This window comes from Gossypium hirsutum, chromosome A03 (genome assembly GCF_007990345.1).
Source record: "Gossypium hirsutum isolate 1008001.06 chromosome A03, Gossypium_hirsutum_v2.1, whole genome shotgun sequence".
Classification (NCBI taxonomy): Eukaryota; Viridiplantae; Streptophyta; class Magnoliopsida; order Malvales; family Malvaceae; genus Gossypium; species Gossypium hirsutum.
In genome coordinates this window covers 70,368,175-70,380,052 of record NC_053426.1, presented here as the reverse complement: position 1 = coordinate 70,380,052, position 11,878 = coordinate 70,368,175, and the positions used below count along the sequence as shown (strand labels likewise).

Genomic DNA, 11,878 nt, shown 5'->3' with positions numbered 1-11,878 from the left:
TTTCTTTTAAAGGACCCCAATTTAAGATACAAATCAATTTAACACCTTTAGGCATCAAAACATAACTTTTACCTTTTATGCGATTTAGTCCTTTTTCGAAATTGGACTAGAAATCTCTAAAATTAACTTACCAAAATTTATATGCACTTATAAAATTATATTATAACACATAAAATAACATCAAAAAAATTTCTCAAGTCTCGGAATAGTGGTTCCGAAACCACTGTTCCGACTAGGCCCAAAATCGGGCTATTACATATTTTCCCAGATCTAAATTATTATCCAATCTATTAATTAAATTCCTAATTATCATATCTAAATGAAAAATCTAGTAATCCTAGTTTAATTTAAACTCCTAATTATCTTAATTTAAATATAAAATATTTTCAAATATATTAATTTAAATTATTAATTATCTTAAATAAATTATAACTCTAATTATCCTAATTTAATTTAAAATCCCAATTATCTTAATTAAAATTTATCTAACCTATTAATTAAATTTCTAATTATATTATCTAAATTAAAACTCTAATGATCCTAATTTATTTTAAACTCCTAATTATCTTAATCTACTCAAAATCTAATCTAAACTATTTAAAATCACTTTTTTTTTTACATTGCGAAAAAAAATATATAAGTTTTGGAATATTTTATTCCTATAAATAGAATAGTTAATTTAAAATATAGATGACAATTAAATTACTTAATTTCATTTACATATTTAGTATTATAAATGTTATATTTATATTAAATTTTTATTTATATATGCAATTAATTCGTACAAAACTAATTATTTTAGTATCATTAAATCCACCAAATAATAATAATAATAAATTCTATAAAATTTGACCTTCCTTTTAACATCAAAAGAAGAAAACCACAATATTGGATGAAATGAAAATGTCGAACACTTGCATTTCACATCATCGGAATTTGATGACGTCATTACCAATGTAATAAATTATGACAGAATCACACAACACTGTACAAATTAAGCAATTTGTCTGAAGATAAGTAGCAAATTAAGAAAAATCTCGACGCTCACTTGGTGATTAAAAACTTCATAATGCATAAAAACTACCATCTTCAATTACATTCTTCTTATTTTGAATTAAATCCGAAAAAAGAACTTAATTAACCACAGGAGAACCCAGTCTAAGGAGGATGTTCATGCACATGTATGAGAAATGGTACTGACGATTTATTCCTTGTAACTCAAACCTCAGCTGCTGTCTGCTTCAAACAATCAACATTGCACAATCCAACAGATCGTACCATATCTCCCAGCCTGCCATTACAAGAAGTTAAACACACATCAAAATAATGCAAAGAATTCATATTTGCATGTGCATGTATTTTATGTATATTGTGTATCTAACCGATCAAAACTGTTTCTTGCTCTCTCTGAATGATCAGTGCTGTTCCTAGCTTTGAAACTGCGATCAATGCTCTTTCTTGATTTCTCTCTTTTGTCAATGCTGGCTCTTGCTTTGTCTCTACTGTCTGTGCTTAGCCTGGATTTTTCTCTATGCCCAAAACTTGGCCTACCCTTTTCTCTATAGTCAATGCTTGGCCTGGATTTCTCCTTGCTTTGCTCGGTAGCATTGTTCGAAGCTTGCTCGGTCTGATCCTTAGGTATCAGGTCCAGTGCATCGTGGGGACGTTGAAGTTTCTCAATGGCCGATATGAACTTCCTAAGGTGCCTTAGGTACTCAGGGTAGAGTTCCAAATCACAATGGTTTCCCCCTTTGAGCCACAAAGGTTCATACTTCTCTTTGCATAGTTCCCAAAGTTGCTTCCCATGAGAAAAGTTCACCACTTCATCTTCAGTTCCCTGCAAAACAGTGTTAACTAATAACCACCCAAGTACCCTTATAACAACTGATCAAATTGAAAACTCGGTATCGTGTTTCATTTTAACAATGAATGATTCGGATGGAGAAAAAGGACTCACATGAATTACCAAAACAGGGCAGTCAACTAGAGGAATTTTATCAATGTTCTGCAATAATAATAATAAAATAACAAAAGAGAACCATTGTCACATCTTGAAACAGTAAAAGTTTTGAGTATAGTCCAAGTTTGTGAATAGAGATTGAAGGAAGCAAAAAGCAGACCTTATAAATGTCAAACCATAATGTACGCTTGACTGGATACATGACACGAAGGCCAGACAAGATTGGACTGTGGAGAATTACAGCCCTCAAGTGAGGCAACCGAATGGCTAGTTCTAAAGCAGGTCCACTCCCAACTGATTGCCCATACAATATTGTGTCTTGCTGTTTTATTCCATACATCTCTTCCAAGCATTTGTAAGCTGCCTCTATGTCTGCGTATGTGTCTTGCTCACTTGGCTAAACATGTGACATATATATATACAAACTCATCAGAATAGTATCTCTCAAGTCTCCGTTAATATAGAAGCTAAAAAACACCAAGGTTAACATGGAATTTTGCTACTGTACTAGGAGAAGATTGTCACATGATAATAAATACTACAAATTGACAATAAAAAAGGATTTCACTCCATGTTCCTATTTCATGTCTCCAGTCTCTCTCTCTCTTTTGACTTTCCACAATCTCATCAGACTAAGCACACGTGTTCATTCATATATCTTGGTTTAATCCTCAGTTTTTCAGAAAAATCCTACATTGAAATGAATGGATATAAGAATAGATTATACCTTTCCACTGGACTGTCCATATCCTGAGTAATCATATCTGCATCAACACAAAAAAAGAATAATTCTAAATTTGCAGTTTCTGTATTTTCTCAAGGTCTTTTTTTTTCAGGGTTAATCTAAAGGAAAAATGATTGAACATTTGATATACAATTGAAACTAACCCCATAAGATTAACATTAAGGTGGACACTGAGCTCAGTGAAAATATGATACATCTGACCAATATCAGCAGCGTTTCCATGAGAATATAGCACTGTGAGTGAAGCAGATGGGTTCTTCACATACATAGCCACAATCTCGTTCCCTCTCTTGGTACTCAGCTTCAATACATCCACGTTATCTCTCTGGTAATTAACATCTGAGAACCTCATTTTCCCACTTGCTTCATCCACAGTTATGTTGTAGGAAGGCGGGTTCGGCGGGAAAAATGCAAACTTGGCTGCCATGGATGATGTTGCAGTCCCCATTTTTTATCCACAAACATAAAAAAAAAAAAAAAACCTTTGATGGTGATTAAATGTTCTTGGTGTCACTAGTTGATGAAAATTGCATAGTATTAGACTCTTGGAGACTTAAGACTATGCTTTAGATTTGAGATTGGTTTTGTTTAAAAGACCAGAGAGTGAATGAGATAAAAGACGGAAGTGAAGATTAAGGAATTAAAGATTCTGGAATTTGGTTGTGGAGAATTTTGGCACGAAAGGGAGATTGTGAGAGGAAGCAAACATGGAAAGCATTAAGTCAGGGTGAAGAATTTCTTGTCGGTTATTAATCAAGAGTGATTTCCGGCCTCAAAAAATGGGTTCTAATTACAAAAAGTTAATATTGCAATCTTTATTTTGTTGTTGTCTTTTCATTAATTAGTAGTAAATTTTTAGATAAATTGGGTCAAAAATTATTTTTGAATTTCGAATTCCAATTATATAAGTCCTTGCTATGCTATGATACAATGGGCCAAGCTGTATAGTGATAATTCAGTGGCAAAAGTATTACATGTTCTATCTTCCCTGTTTTCTTGTCCTTATGGAACAGTGCTTAAGAAATAATAGGCTCAATTATAATTAAAAAGAAAAAACAAACAAACTGAATTCAATTCAAGTTTCATTTATTTTTATTGCAATCACTTGAACTCTCTATTTTCAGTCATTAAGATCAATGACAATGTCAGAATGGACAAATTGGTTAAAAAGCATGCTTGCTTAGAGTAGCCTTTTTTCCATTTCTTTTTACCAAAGCCTATATATAAGGGCTAAGGCTATAAAGTGTCCAAATTAGGCCTTTCATTCTTTAACCTAAATAGATTCCATTCAGGAGGTTGCACTGATCCACTGATGGTTAGGCAGAAAAAAAGCATTTTGAAATTTGTAGGAAATAAAAGGGGATTTTAGAATTGTTATGAACAGAAAAAGTAGATGAATGATGAAGTGGTGGGGCTAATGACCAAAGATATGTAAAAAAAGAAATTTGTATGAGGTGGGTCTAGTTTTGGCGAAAGGAGAGGGAACATTCATGATTTCATATAACTACATTTTATGATATTTGTTTGACTTTGAAGCATACCACTACCATATTTTTAGATTATTTGGGTTGCTCAGTGAGAGCAAGAATGGCTTGGATTCAAAACCCTTTGTTTAGTTTACTTGTATCCATGGTTAAGCTTCTTGCTTTTTACAAACAGGATCTTCCTATTAACCGTACAAAATACTCGATATGCTTCTACTCTACCATGGATCATGAAATGATGAAAACAACAATAATTTGGCTTTTCTCTCCTAGTCCCACTCGATTGCGGGATTTTGGTTGTCTTTTAGCTCACAAAGTTTAGATGTCTTCTCAATGGGTCCTCTATGGTGCAAGTCAGGGCTTCATGCAAACATGCAACGGAAAAGCTTTTAATCCAGATTATTATTAGTAATTCAGTATCATGACAGTGTTTTGGTTTGGACCAAAAAAAACCATGATTTCTTATAATAACTTCATTAATTTTTGTCTAAATGAGCCTCATCCTTGTTAAGCAAACCAATGGTTTACATATTGCAATTAAAGATTCCAGATTGATGTCCTCCATCTGCATGAAACCAAATGGTCCACTCGACACAAAAGAATCAATTACAGGCAGCAGCAAAAATCTAGTGACATTTTTGGTTGAAATCAAAGCATTTACTTTACGGGATTACTATATGTATCCGCCATTCCTCTCCAATCTGGATATGATAGCAAGTAGTAATAACTAACTTAGTGGCTAAAAGAGAAACAGGCCATTATACTTCTCATTCTTTCATACTCAACAAGTCATAACACATTGACATGCCTCCACTTTGATAGAGCTGTGTGTTTCTTTACTCTTTAGTCTCTGGTATCCAGCCTCCAATCTCTGCCGCCTATTTTCCAATGCTCAATTGTCAAGACAGTTCACATATTCATCTTCTTCCACCCAAACCATCTTCCTAATATATATCTTCACTGAGCATATCAACCAACTACCATTTCCACTGTTGCCAGCCCAAACCCAACCCCCCAAATCCTGGTCTTCCCATACCCTGTCCCAAGGCAACATGCTGGCTTTTCTTGACCTCAATCAACCCTCCTCCTAAAGCAATAAGTCAGAAGAAATGGAGCTTTATTCAAGTTACATGTATGCATATTGCCTGCGTGTGTACATATGCATATATATAATTAGCAATCCTAGTTGATAGCATAACCCTTGATTAAAATATTTTGTATCATACTTTTTCATCTTTTTAACATAACTTCCCTTAACTGGGGGAGGTTATCATGAAACCAAAAAAAAGTCTTCAGAGCTAAAAGGAAATGGGTTATGGCCTATAGATAAGTAGCCTTAAAATATTGTCAACAATCACAAAACACTATTCTACATTGGAGGAGATATTCAACTTTCCAACCCCAATGAGACATTACCTTCACTTCGTTCAGACATTAAATAAACAAGCAATCTTTTACATGAGAGACAAGTATAACTCATCCTGTATTATATGGCAACTCTTAACACATTAATGCGGATCAAAGTAGGCATTCAGACATGCAGAAGTAACCTTCTTATTGTCATGATTCTATATCCTCCATTTTCAACTATAACATGAACTAACGAATCAGAGAGAACTGCCTCTTTTAGGTTACAAAATAATTTCAAGCTTTTATCAGAACCACTTGTTTTATTTTAGAATGACAAAGCCTAGATTTTTCTCCTCCTTCCTTTTCATTTTATGTGTGTCTTATTGGCTCTTAAGATGTTTTCTATTTATTTTGAAGCTATCTTTATGAATAACTACAGTTCCTACGTAGTAGAAAGTGAGCAGAAAAGCACTTACCTATCACGCAGTTGGCAGCTCCAAAAGCTGATTACACTTGGGCAAATGAATTTTGCTGATGTAAGCTTGATATCATGCCAATTTCTTTTCATTCCTCATTTGATCCTATAAGGAAGCAGACATCTTCAAACATCTAGCAAAATAGATTCACTAAATGAAGATAGTTCAATAGACTTAACATAGTTTCAATTAAGATTTTTTTTTTTTTTTTTTTTTTTGGGGGGGGTGGGGTGGTGGGAGGGGAACATAGGAAGCATTCAATCATCCCCAATCTTTATGATAGATATGACAATTAATAAGGTATCCCTCAGCCTATCCTTTCCAACACCACACCATTAATGAATAAAGGATGCAGAATAGTTTTAAATTTCCAAGCAATTAGTAGAATTTGATATTTAATGGGCAGCAATTATTTTCATTCGAAGCATGATTCCTCAAAACTTTAAGCATAATTTAAGTAGCCTTCTATTAGCCTAACCGTTGTTATTTTCACAGCATAGATTGTTCCTTTATTAATATTAAGATGGGAGAAAAGGATAATTTGTTTCATAAGGACCATTTAATTTGAATCTGCAGTAAAAAACCATAAGAAACTTATATTTATGATCTAATGTTATGTATCTTAAAGTGACAAACCTCAGTCCACCAATTAGGCAGTTCCATCTCAATGAAAATCATTATTTCTCATTATCTCCGAGGAAGTAAGCCAGCTTTGACTGTCAATGCAAGCATTTGATAACCAGATATGATATCACCACATTGCTGGTAAGCATCCAACAAAGCTTCACAAATTTCTTGATCTGGAGAAATGCCATGAAATAACATGATAGAGAAAAACTGTTGAGCCTCAGTCATCAAACACCTTTTGCACAATCTATTGATAACTGCAGTATAATCTTTTATTGAAATTTCAAAGCCCATCTCCATCATTAGGTGGAAAAACATGAATGCACAGTGCACATCACCCTTCACACAATGTGCTTTGATTATTTGAGTGTAACCAACTCTGGTCAATTTGATATTTTGTTCATGAAGATAAATCAGCAACTTATTAGCATCCTTAAGGTTACCATATACACAGAGACCATTTATAAGAATGCTATATGTAACTGGTGTAGGCTTAAGATTATTTAGCCACATTTCATTGAGTAACTTAAAAGCAGTTTTAATGTTTCGAGCTTTGCAGAAGCATTGTATGATGGTATTGTATGTTACTTGATCTGGGTTTAGACCCTTAATACGCATATCCTCAAGCAATTGGACAGCTTCTTGTAACTTCCGCTGTTTGCATAGCCCTTTGATAATTACAGTGTAAGTAACATGAGTTGGCCTGATACCGTTTGCATGCATTTCTTGAAGCAACTCCAGCATGCAGCGCAGATTTCCATCTTTGCAGTATGCATTCATAAGAGTGGTGTATGTCACAGCAGTTGGTTCCAAGCCAAGCAGCCTTATAGTCTCCATCAATCTTCTTGCCTCAGTAAAGTTTCTTCTTTTGCAGAACCCATAAATGAGAGAATTAAAAGTCACTGTAGTAGGAGTAATCCCTTTTTCAGTAATTAGCCTATATAACACTACAGCCTCCTCAAGATTGCCATGCTTCACATACCCATCAATCATAATATTATAGAGAACAATATCATGGGCACAGTCATTCATTACCAGAGAATCCAAATACATTCTTGCCTCCGATACCATCCCATTCTTACATAAACTCAATAAAATGGCCCCACTTGAATATGAATTTGGGGGAATGCTCTTTGACCACATTTCTTTGTACAGTAGAAGAGCGCTTTGCACTTCTCCTTGCTTGCAGAGCCCATGAATAAGGATGGAATATGTTATATGATCTGGTTCCACGCCATGATTTTCCATTTCATAAAACAACACCAGTGCCTCATGAACCTGTCCGATCTTACACAAACTGCTGAGCAATACACTGTATGAGAGGGCACTCAACTGAAATCCACGTGAAAGCATCTCTTCCTGCAACTTTAATCCCTGCTTGACATTCCCATTCTGACAGTGGCCACATATGAGCATCAAATATGTTACAACATCTGGATTCAACCCTTTATCTAGCATTCTTTGAATGACCATCCAAGCCCCACCCATCTGACCAAGTAGATCGAACCCCTTCATGAGAATGTTATATGTCACTATATCAGGCTCTACACCATGCTTCTCCATGTCACTTGTGAACTCTAATGCTTCCTCCATGGAACCAGCTATACAAAGTCCATGAATAAGAATATTATAACTATATGCATCAGGAAGTAGTCCATACTTAAGCATCATGCAAAAAAATGATTTTGCAACATCAGTGAAGCCTAATTTGCAATATCTTGACATAATTGTATTTAATGAAACAACAGAAGGACCGAGCCCCTTTGCTTCAGTCTCTCGCAGGAATGAAACTGCATCTTGTAGCTTGGATTGGCTACAAAGGCCATCTATGACAATAGAATTAGTTTGCTTGCTCTGAGTAGCTCCAGCAACTTTGATTTCATTATAAACATCCCACATGATATAAGCATGCCTCAAATTGTATAAAAGACTATTATAGGTCAGTATTGAAGCACGCAATTTGAGATCCTTCATCTTCGCAAGAACATAGAGAGCATCGTGAACCATCTCAAATCTTGAATAAACAAAAGCCAACATATCCCATACTAAACTTTTCTGGTCCCAGTCTCTAAAGCCATTCAAAAGGAGCTCACAAAGTGAAGGAGCAGAGCCAGAGCCTATCAGAAATCACATAAAATCTATAAACAAAAAGAAATAAGCATTTCAAATTTTTGAACACTCCCTCCCAGAAATTAATGAATAAATAAAAGAACTTTGTAACTAAAAAGCATTTGGCAAATCATCTGGTTAAAACAATAGTTCACCCTGATGCAAAGCAAGCTTAGTTTGACACAAGTCCAACAATTGCAACCACCAACAACATATATCACTAAGAAAATGTCAATGAAAAATACAAGAAACTTACAATGTGTAGAAGCCAAAAAACCAAAAATAAGGTTAAAATCCAACAAAAAATGCACCAAAGAGAAAAATGAACAATTAATCAAATACCCTAAACAAGTACCTTCCTCTTTTAACATTTGTTCGACAACAAACCGCAACTCTTCGTGCCGCCTCTGTCCCGCCAAAACATGGGCCACAACGAACCGAGAAAACCTCGAATGCCGAAACCTATACTCATTCCTCATTAAATCAAAGAAAACTACTGCAAAATCAGGGCTTTCAACTCTCAGAGAATTTATAATTTTATCAACCTGTAACTGATCCAAACTCAAAACAACGTTCCTAAAGTAATCCCCAGCTAAAAACCTCCTAAAGCCCATTTTTTTCAACCCAGAAAGGATCTCGGAAACAGGGTCTTTAGGAGAGTGGGAAAGAGAGGGCTCTTCTTCTACCAGCCTGGCAACGGAGACTGAAGGTTTGAAGAATGTTAGGGAAGAAAGAAGGGAACAAACATGAGGTTTTGCTAGGAAACTGAAGGGTTTCCATTTATTCAGCATTGAAAACCAGATCTTAAAGTTTTCTCTTTTTTTTTTTTTTCTTCTTTTGGGGGAGGGGGAGAGAAATTGACAAATTGTTTTGAATTAGGGCTTTAGGGTTTAAGAGAGCCGTTAATTTCCCGGTAATTTCAGTGACTCAGAGTTGAAGGGAGGGCTGCGTCGCCAACGAGGAATATGATTCATCATCTATCCTAGGGAAATTATAAACGGCGTCCCTCTTGTAAACTTCGCTAGGATAAATTAAAAAATTATAATAAACTTTTTTGTAAATTAAAACATATTTATAAAATTTTTAAAATAAAAGTATAAAACTTTATTATTTAAAAATATAAAAAGTAAATATATTGAATCATTGGAAAATTAGATGAAAAAGTTAAAAAGAAAAAAGAAAAAGAATATACCGGTGATTTTTAACCTAAATTAAAGATTTCAAATAAAAAAAATAAACTTTTCAAATCAAATCTTAATTTTAATCTAAACTAAAAAAATTAAAATTACATTTACACCTTTAACCCCATTAATAATTAAAACACCTTCATTCTACTACTACCGTTTACGTTGGCATCAATGCTTCCAAGCTCTCCACGTTGAATATATTGTTAATCCATTTACGCTTGACTTTGAAATTTATTTTTAGTGTTGAATCCCGTATGTCTATTTAATGGCTTGTTTGTCAAGCCTGTAAAGAATTATAGATTTTAAAAATAATAATTTTTTTTTATCATCTAGTGGCATCCAACACTAAAATACTACTTGTGGGATCTCATTTGCTTTCCTACATTTTGTGATATTATTCTTCTATTTTATAATATTATATCTAAATTAAATATTTTATTTTTTCAAAATCATTTTTTAATAGTAATTTTCTATAACGCTTTTAAAAATCACTTTTAAAATTTAATAATAAACTGAACTTTACTTTAAAACTCAATTTAAAAGAAAAATAAAAAAAATCACTAAGTTATAACCATTGATTTCATTTTTTTTGTCGCCCTGTCCGTGTCCTCTATTTTAAAAATCTTTTTCTATAAAACATTCAATTTTAGCGATAAAAACTTCTTGAAACTCCTTTGTAGCAACATATTCCATTCATCAGATTTTTGATAATTGTTAATCTCTGTTTATTTATAATAAAATAATCATTTTAGGATTTAATTCAATTAATTCATGTAATCACTCCTTACTCCGTTGAAGGCAAATGCCCAATTATTGATATGTGTTGCTTTCCCCTCTTTAAACTTCGGTAATACAAATAATCTGTCACAATGTCCATTTCTTATATTTTATTTTCTTTAAGCTAATGCAATTTACCATTTCCTCCAAATTATTGATGCGTAGAGATAAAATAAATTTATAAGAAATTAATCGAAGGTTTCAAGATATTTGTAATTATGTTACTTTCTTTAATATTTTATTCACCGCAACTTATATTTTGGTATGCAAAAGAGTCACAAGTGTTGAGGAAAATTGTGCCGAGAGTTGCTGAATGACACTCGGTAGTGTCAACAACAGACTGCTATTGAAGTGGTTAAATACTTGTCTTATCTGGTTTGACAATTTAATGAAGAAAATCATTAGACCTAGTTATGTGCTATTTAATTGAAGATCTTTTTGTCTATCTATGAAAACTAATCCTTGACCATTGGAGATTGGATTATATTCAAGTGAATCAAATTAACCTTTGGAATGTGGAAAATAGATAAATATTATGCTATTATTTTGGAAGTCATAACTTCAATTGGTTGTTCTTTGATTAGTGTGATTGTATTAGATATTTTCGAAGAGTTACTTTGTATTCACTTAGATTTTATGTTAACAAGCCAAATGGAATATGTGGAGAGACTTGTATACGTTCTGTATGAGAGCTTATTGAGTGCATTCAAATCTATTCATTAAGGAATATTTTTGTGAGAGAGTGAAAATTATACTGTAAACATTATTGAGAGTGTTTATTGCTCAAGTTCTTAGGGGGAGGATTTGGAGGTGAGTGTTCTAGTCTTTAGGTACAAAGGTGAGATCTTTAAACATAGGGAATGATAGAGTGTAAATCATTTGTTATAGTTTGGTTAAAGAAAGTGGAATTACTCATTGAGCTAAGCTTTGCAGGCGTAGGGAAACCAAACTACATAAACAAACCTCTATGTTATTCCATTTTGTTATATAGGTTTTCTTAGTGCCAAGCTGTAGTAGCCACTACAATTTGACACTTCCATTATAGTTTTGCATTTTAGCAAACAAGCAACTTAAGGTAGCAACAATTAGTATCAAATAAGGCACTTAACGCATTTAATGGTGAATCCTGATGTTGCTTTTTTGCTGATAATGGATGGTTCATC

General features: G+C 33.6%; 2 protein-coding genes across 3 annotated transcripts; both read right to left on the bottom strand.

Moving 5' to 3' along the window:
• Positions 1-893: 893 nt before the first annotated feature.
• On the bottom strand, positions 894-3,488 carry LOC107887390 (alpha/beta hydrolase domain-containing protein 17B). Its single transcript, XM_016811609.2, has 6 exons — positions 2,849-3,488; positions 2,688-2,724; positions 2,121-2,357; positions 1,958-2,005; positions 1,383-1,837; positions 894-1,291 (listed from the first exon to the last, which is right to left on the bottom strand). The coding sequence occupies exons 1-6, from the start codon at positions 3,151-3,153 to the stop codon at positions 1,219-1,221; spliced, it is 1,155 nt and encodes a 384-aa protein (XP_016667098.2). The 5' UTR covers positions 3,154-3,488; the 3' UTR covers positions 894-1,218.
• Positions 3,489-4,625: 1,137 nt separating this feature from the next.
• Positions 4,626-9,760, bottom strand: LOC107887389 (putative pentatricopeptide repeat-containing protein At1g13630). 2 transcript variants are annotated; one of them, XM_016811607.2, is made up of 4 exons: positions 9,107-9,760; positions 6,652-8,759; positions 6,016-6,120; positions 4,626-5,334 (listed from the first exon to the last, which is right to left on the bottom strand). In XM_016811607.2, the coding sequence occupies exons 1-2, from the start codon at positions 9,540-9,542 to the stop codon at positions 6,703-6,705; spliced, it is 2,493 nt and encodes an 830-aa protein (XP_016667096.2). In that variant the 5' UTR covers positions 9,543-9,760; the 3' UTR covers positions 4,626-5,334; positions 6,016-6,120; positions 6,652-6,702. The 2 variants fall into 2 exon arrangements, with proteins under 2 accessions (XP_016667096.2, XP_016667097.2); XM_016811608.2 differs by having other exon boundaries at positions 4,626-5,276.
• Between the last annotated feature and the right edge of the window lie 2,118 nt (positions 9,761-11,878).

Coding starts and splice junctions, on each gene's coding strand:
- LOC107887389 (XM_016811607.2), bottom strand. CDS start 9,542: ATGCTGAATAAATGGAAACCCTTCAGTTTCCTAGCAAAACCTCATGTT. Junction 8,760..9,106: donor ACAAATGTTAAAAGAGGAAG/GTACTTGTTTAG, acceptor GATTTCTGATAG/GCTCTGGCTCTGCTCCTTCA.
- LOC107887390 (XM_016811609.2), bottom strand. CDS start 3,153: ATGGGGACTGCAACATCATCCATGGCAGCCAAGTTTGCATTTTTCCCG. Junction 2,725..2,848: donor CTTAATGTTAATCTTATGGG/GTTAGTTTCAAT, acceptor GTGTTGATGCAG/ATATGATTACTCAGGATATG. Junction 1,292..1,382: donor GCAAGAAACAGTTTTGATCG/GTTAGATACACA, acceptor TTGTAATGGCAG/GCTGGGAGATATGGTACGAT.